This window comes from Austrofundulus limnaeus, unplaced genomic scaffold, assembly GCF_001266775.1.
Source record: "Austrofundulus limnaeus strain Quisiro unplaced genomic scaffold, Austrofundulus_limnaeus-1.0 Scaffold410, whole genome shotgun sequence".
Lineage (NCBI taxonomy): Eukaryota > Metazoa > Chordata > Actinopteri > Cyprinodontiformes > Rivulidae > Austrofundulus > Austrofundulus limnaeus.
In genome coordinates this window covers 328,612-336,194 of record NW_013952812.1, presented here as the reverse complement: position 1 = coordinate 336,194, position 7,583 = coordinate 328,612, and the positions used below count along the sequence as shown (strand labels likewise).

Genomic DNA, 7,583 nt, shown 5'->3' with positions numbered 1-7,583 from the left:
GATCAGAGTTCATAGAAGAGGTCCACGAAACCTTCAAGATTTGACGACTGTTTGTGTGGAAGAATGGACCAAAATCAGCGTCTTTAAGCTATCATTACAAACAAAGGCTTTTGTACAAAGTATTAGATAAATTTCAGTAAGCGTGTTCAATACTTTTTCCCTGTGCCATTCCACATTATTACAAATAACTTCATTTCTGGACATTTATGGTTTGATTTCTTTGTATGTATGGATCATTTGGGTTGTTCCCGACATCTGGTGAAAATTTCATATCATTAGCACCTCTAGTAATATATTTACTGAGAAAAATGTTGAAATGTTCAATACTTATTTTACCCGCTGTACCTACAACTCAATCACTTACAGGTATTGAGCTGGTTTAGCTGAGAGTCATTGTCAACACATACTAATGAGCATGAAATCTCAGCATTTTCCAGGTTTGACCAAAACAACTAAAACCCCATCACTTCTCAAAATTAGTCCCAACCTCTGGCGTGAGGGTGATAAGCATTCCTTCACTAGACCTTGACTTCTTTTTTAAAAAAAGGAAAACAAGAGAATAGTCTCTATTTCCGTCACGTACGAGGAGCTAATGCATCTTCAGCCTGAATACGGGGGGAGAGTGTTTCTGTATGACACAGTAGTTTCTGGCTAGTGAATCGGTTAGTGTTCTCTGCAAAGCTCCTCGTGATGGATGACACTGATTATTCAGCTCCCACGCTGAAAAGTTTTCCCATTTAACAACAACAATGCCGGGCAAATAGTTGATCTATGGCAATTGGACTGCAGCCTGTCATAGAGCAACGACCAGCGCTGCCTTAATGCTCCATAGTGGTGAGGGAGCAGGAGAGCCAGGTCCAAAAATGAGTCATAATTAGTTCCAAAATGTGTTGAAAGTGTGATTAAGTGGAGTCTATGTAGGCGATTATGTTTGAAAATCACTCTTTTTAGCACTTTATCCCTCCGTGCTGTTAGCCTCGTCGTTGCCAGCACAGACACGCTGTCAAATACAGAGAAATGTGCTCGATAGCTGACATTATGTCAATCCAAATCACCAAAAGGCTGACAGAGAGGCGTGACACGGTCTTTTAACCTTAAAACCCTCTGTGGACCTGCTGATGTCTGAAATGTCAGGCATGAAGCTAAATCTCCTCATTACACACACAAAATGGCAGGATTTGAAATGGGTCGCTGCTGGAATGCGTAAGTCAGAAACAAGTCTTCAGCAGGTCTCTGTGTGCTGACAACAGAAAGCTGAGTGACCTGTGGACCAGTCTGACAACGGTTCAGACAATCCAGATGGGAAAATAACAAAACTCAGTGGAATTCATGTGATTCAGATAAATCCAGCAGAAAAAAGTAAAATAGCAGCTTTTTGGTTCCTTCATGCAACCAATCTGCCAAAAAAAAGGAAGAAAAAAAAAACAATGTTGATTTTAAGCAAAAACAAGTTGCAAACAAGAACTGGATTTTAACTTCTAAACAAGCCTTTTATCATCACTCACCTTGGTTACCAGAATCTATTGAGTCAACAATGCAAAATCTATCCTAACCAAGTTTAACAATCTTTTATCTAAACAAAAAGTATTTTGATCTTGTTTTGAGACTTATGAAAGCGAGAACAGAATGTGTTCGATTATTAATCACGTTAGTCTGGACATTTCTTACTGTACTGGTAGCTTCTTGTTCTTTATAAGCACTCATTTTATTCTTCCACAAAATTTTCGGCAGGTCACCTGTTCCACAATTTTGGTGCCTTTTTAACAAAGCGTAGAGCTGTCACATGACACGAAATTATTTTTAAACTGGATCTCATAACGAGAAAACTATCTTATTCTATCAAGATAACCATCTCGTTATAACGTGCTGTGGTTTCATCTGGTTTGTCACTTTCACGGAAGTCTATTGCCTGGATGGCGCGATGGAGAAAACGACTGAGCCACTATACAGCGGGTAAAATAAGTGTTGAACACGTCACCATTTTTCTCAGTAAATATATTACTAGAGGTGCTAATGACATGAAATTTTCACCAGATGTYGGTAACAACCCAAGTGATCCATACATACAAAGAAATCAAACCATAAATGTCCAGAAATGAAGTTATTTGTAATAATGTGGAATGGCACAGGGAAAAAGTATTGAACACACTTACTGAAATTTATCTAATACTTTGTACAAAAGCCTTTGTTGTCAATGACAGCTTCAAGACGCCTCCTGTATGGAGAAACTAGTGGCATGCATTGCTCAGGTGTGATTTTGGCCCATTCTTCCACACAAACAGTCTTCAAATCTTGAAGGTTTCGTGGACCTCTTTTATGAACTCTGATCTTTAGTTCTTTCCATAGATTTTCTGTTGGATTCAGGTCAGGTGATTGGCTGGGCCATTCCAGCAGCTTTATTTTCTTTCTCTGAAACCAACTGAGAGTTTCCTTGGCTTTGTGTTTGGGCTCATTGTCTTGCTGAAATGTCCAGCCACGTTTCATCTTCATCATCCTGGTAGATGGAAGCAGATTTTTATCAAGAATATCTCTGTACATTTTTCCACTCATCCTTCCTTCATTTATTTGAAGTTTGCCAGTACCATATGCTGAAAAACAGCCCCACACCATGATGTTCCCACCTCCAAACTTCACTGTTGGTATGGTGTTTTTGGGCTGATGTGCAGTGCCATTTGACCTCCAAACATGATGTGTATTCTGGCATCCAAACAGTTCAATGTTGGTCTCATCTGACCAGACTATATTCTCCCAGTATTACACAGGCTTGTTTAAATGTTGTGCAGCAAACTTTAAAGGAGCTTCAACATGCTGTTTCTTCAGCAGTGGAGTCTTGCGTGGTGAGCGTGCATACAGGCCATGGTGGTTCAGTGCATTACTTATTGTTTTCTTTGAAACAATCGTACCTGCTAATTCCAGGTCTTTCTGAAGCTCTCCACAAGTGGTCCTTGGCTCTTGGACAACTCTTCTGATAATTATTTTCACTCCTCTGTCAGAAATCTTGTGAGGAGCACCTGGTCGTTGTCGGTTTATGGTGAAATAATGTTCTTTCCACTTCTGAATTATGGCCCCAACAGTGCTCACTGGAACCTTCAGAAGTTAAGACATTCTGTAACCGATGCCGTCATTATGCTTTGCAACAATAAGGTTGTAAAGGTCCTGAGAGAGCTCTTTACTTTTACCCATCATCAGATGGTTCTTGTGTGATACCTGGCCATCATTTGGGACTGAACCAGCTGATATTAATTTGCACTGACAAGGGGCAGGCTTGCTTTCTAATTACTGAGAGAGTTCAGCTGGTGTCTTGGCTTTCCATGCCTTTTTACACCTCCCTTTCTTCATGTGTTCAATACTTTTTCCCTGTGCCATTCCACATTATTACAAATAACTTCATTTCTGGACATTTATGGTTTGATTTCTTTGTATGTATGGATCACTTGTGTTGTTACCAACATCTGGTGAAAATTTCATGTCATTAGCACCTCTAGTAATATATTTACTGAGAAAAATGTTGACGTGTTCAATACTTATTTTACCTTCTGTATGTCTTTTTACGAAGAAGTAATCTGTAAGAGGAACACATTTCTAGACCAAGAAAACGACAGTCAGTTAGTAGTACTGAAGAATGTTTTTGAAATAATAGCATCTGAATTCAGTTTTATAGTGCATATTGCTAAAGAAGTGCCAATAGCTGCAATGTTTGAGCACAAACCCAAATAATACGCATTCTGTTCATTTTTGTTTATATAGTGCAGAGCTTCTTAAACTAGGGTCCCAGGACCCCAGGGGTCCGTGAGTTATGTCTTGTAGTCCTCAAAAATTTCAAGAAATTGTTAATTTGGTTTTTATTTCAAAAAACGCATATGGGGAATAATGGACTAGTAAAACAAACATACTATTACCATGGCATTTAGGGATTAACATTACAGTAAATTATTTTGCATTAACAGCATGGGGTTTATTAAAGGGCGTCCTTGGAATTTGTTTGCCCTTGTAACGGGTCCCCAGACCCAAAACGTTTGCGAACCCCTGATATAGTGGTTCAGTCGTGTTCTCCATCACGCCATCCAGGCAATAAAGCTCCGTGAAAGTGACAAACCAGAAGAAACCATAACACGTTATAACAAGATGGTTATCTTTACAAGATAATTTTCTCGTTTTTACAAGTTTTCTCATTATTATAAGATCCAGTTTAAAAATAATTTCATTCATGTGACAGCTCTACGCTTCCGTAATTTATATATCGAAACATTCAGCTCTTTCAGATACTTTCTGCTATGACTTTGGGTATTTCTGAAATATATTTTTTAGATATTTAGCTTTTTCTACCATTTCATTCCTTATTGAAAATGATTTGATCCATTTTCTACGTCCTTAAAACACTTCAGATTGTTTACAAATCTTTAATGCACTTTACATCTTCTGTTCTAGATGTTTTATATTTTTAATCCTTTCTAATTTCAGCTTCCTTCAGCCACTATTTTGCTGATTTTAGCATTTTTGGCCAGCATTTTGACCGTTTCTGCTATTTTTCTACTAATTTCCACTTTCTGTGCTTCTTTCAGCTGCTTTCTGTAAATTTCAGCTATTTTTGTGCTTGTTAGCTACTTCTTAGCTTTTGCTTTTTTTTTCAGCCAATTTATTTGGTAAAATTTCAGCTTCTTACTGCTTAATTTAGCAAACATGCTGTTTCTTTGTGCTAATTTCAGCCATTTTCTCCACCAATTATAGGCTAGTTTCAGCTTTTCAGGATAAATCCTTCATAATTAGGCATTCCCACATGAACTGCAAATTTTCTAATTTCTCTTAATTAGATTATATTCTGTCTATAGTCTAGTATTTTACTTTTACTTATGTTTAGACGACTAAATGATGGTGAATCAGTTAAGTGACCTCAGTAAACACAAAAATAGCTGCAACTCAGTCATTTTCTCAGTCATACTGAGCTCAAGTTTCGTGTGGTGGTAGCCCAGAGTCGTCCTCAACACATAATGAGCACTAACAGATCACACATAACGTATTTCCAAGGTTTGACCAGAATGGCTAAAATCCCGTCCTTTCTCAGCATTAGAGGGTGTAAAACCTGAGTGGTGATATACATTCCTTTCAGAAAGATTAGGACTTTAATTAGACTAAATGTTATTTTACAGAGAAACTTGCAAGTCAATGAGACCAACCATGAATACAAAATGATAACATGTATTTAATGCATTACAAATCTGTTGACATAATTAATAAAAAAAATGGAATATAAACATTTAAGTGGATTGTTTTAAGCATTAATCACAAAACTATTAAGTCCTGGCCAGAATAAAACAACAACAACTGAGGATCCCATTTATTTGTACTTTAAGTAGAAAACATAATGAGTCACAGATTTATCTCTTTAGTCTTTCAGACGTTTGACTTTTTCTTAATGCAACTTTAAAAAAGTGCAATTAGGAAAACAAAACAACAACAACAAAACATCCATCATTTTGGCATAACTAAAATGTTCCCACTACTTTTTAGCAATCTGGAAATAGAAAACAAAATGTAGGTTCTTGTGTAACTCTTGAATAAAACTTGCTTCAAAAAGCAGTTTGGTGATAAATAGATTAAATCTGATTAGATTAGCAGGTGTTTAAACCAACACAGGAATGTTCACAGGATGCTGCCGTACATTTTGGTCTGTGGGGGCACTAATCAGGTATAATCTGAGCAGACTTTGAGCTGAACGTGAGGTAACAGTGTGTACCCTCACATCAGCCTCGTGATGGCACCAGAGAGGAAGTCTTCATAGCTGAGGCGGACGCTGCCCATCCTGGTGGTGTCCTTTTCCCTGAACAACTGTGTCATGCTCTGGAGCTGGGTGCACACCTGGATGAAGCGGTCCAGCTGCAGGCCTTGGCCCCTCATGCCGAAACGCTGCACCAGGGCCTCAGAAAACTGGGGGCTGAGGTTGTAGCCCATCTGGGCTAAGGCTGGGGAATGCAGATTACAGGAAAATTAGGACTAAAACAACCTCAACGACTTGTAGCAGCTTTAATGAACCGTCACACAACAGTACCTTGGCTGAGCTCAGGGCCGCTGATGGACCCGGACCGGTCCCTGTCATAGTGCTGGAACAAGCCTCTCCACTGCTGCATGTAGTCCCACAGAGCCGAGAACCCGAACAGGTCTATCCGACCGGACCGCGTCTTGTCAAACATGTCTGATGGAAAACCACAGCAGGCTCAGACAAACATGGAACCAGACTTTATTCATATCGAGACATGGGAAACACATTTAATCATTACTGAAATACTTTTAAATGTTATTTTATTTCTTTTTGACGCTCTTCGTTTGAAGTTTAGCTGCTAAAGATGCAACAACTACAGTGCCTGACATGTCCAGCACTGCTTGCAAGAGGGAATAGTTTTTATTTAATTTGGAATAAAAGATATACAAATAGAAGTTTTACACTTGGGATTTTGAAGATAATCAGTCCGCTAACAGTTAGCAAAAAGCTAATTTGCTAAATGTGAAGCTAGTTAGCAGATTAGTGGACCTGCTATATTTTACAGGCTGATGAAGCTCTGTCCATCTTTACTACGGAGCGATTTAGTGTCTCTAAAAATACTCATTTTATACACAGTCTTCTTATAAACCTGTGGTAAATCGTGTGGTAAACACTTTACATGTTCACTTTCTTCCCCTGTAAATTTCCATTTTAAACAACAACCAAACTGTAATTTTTTTAATTTATTTATTTTTGGAATTGGGGTTTTAAGTCACCATTAGTCAACCAAGTTATTTTGGCAAACATTATATGGAGTCAAGATTCAGCTGAGATGTAAGGACATCAAACAGAATGACTTCTTTTTCTGGCTAAAAGTAACACAAATTTCCTCTTTTATAAGCAATAAATGTTCTTGCTTAAAGGCTTGAAACCATTTTCTTAAAAAAACAAAACAAAAATAAAAAACACTTCATCCCTTTTTGTCATTTAGGACACTAATAGAGGAAGGTAAAAATGGATGTCATTCTGCCCCGAGACGCATCTTAACAAAACAAACTCATTCTGTTGAGCCCCACCCCTCGGCTGCATCTGTGTGACTTACTGATCATCATGAGGCTCGTCTCGTCATTAAAGGCGGACCAGTTGGAGTTGATCAGAGCCTGTTTCAGCTCCTTTACGTTGATGAAGCCGCTCTGGTCCGTGTCGACTGTCTGGAACCACTGGTACGCCTCCGGGTTAACACCGGGAGGGATGTTACCTGCAGAGGAGGAGCGTGAGGGGAAGATGAGGGAGAATTATTTTCTTCTTTTTATTCCAGTCCTTAGATTTTTAACATACATTATTGGGCCTCATGCAAGAACCATTCGTACGCACAGATTTGTTCTTAAATTGTGCGTACGAGTGATTTAGGAGAATTTGTGGCATTCACCAAGGTTTTCGTATTCTAAGATTATTTTCAGATACGAACAAAATTCACGAGTGGTCCAGACCTGTCGTATATTTTACGAGCAGTCAGTCTGCTGTTATCCAGACGGGTTTTCCTCCCTATTAACTTTATATTTCGTTAGTTTGAAGATATTTTGAGTTGAATCACACTCCATTATGT

At 38.5% G+C, this 7,583-nt stretch overlaps 1 protein-coding gene across 2 annotated transcripts in view; it reads right to left on the bottom strand.

Annotated features, from left to right (window-relative positions):
* Positions 1–5,180: 5,180 nt before the first annotated feature.
* Positions 5,181–7,583, bottom strand: part of pef1 (penta-EF-hand domain containing 1) — a 5,435-nt gene continuing 3,032 nt past the window's right edge. For both annotated transcript variants that reach the window (XM_014024165.1, XM_014024164.1), the window contains exons 3-5: positions 7,080–7,235; positions 6,047–6,190; positions 5,181–5,960 (exon numbers count right to left, since the gene is read on the bottom strand). In XM_014024165.1, coding sequence (XP_013879619.1) covers positions 5,737–5,960; positions 6,047–6,190; positions 7,080–7,235 — 524 coding nt within the window. In that variant the 3' untranslated portion in view covers positions 5,181–5,736. The remainder of the gene's footprint in view (positions 5,961–6,046; positions 6,191–7,079; positions 7,236–7,583) is intronic.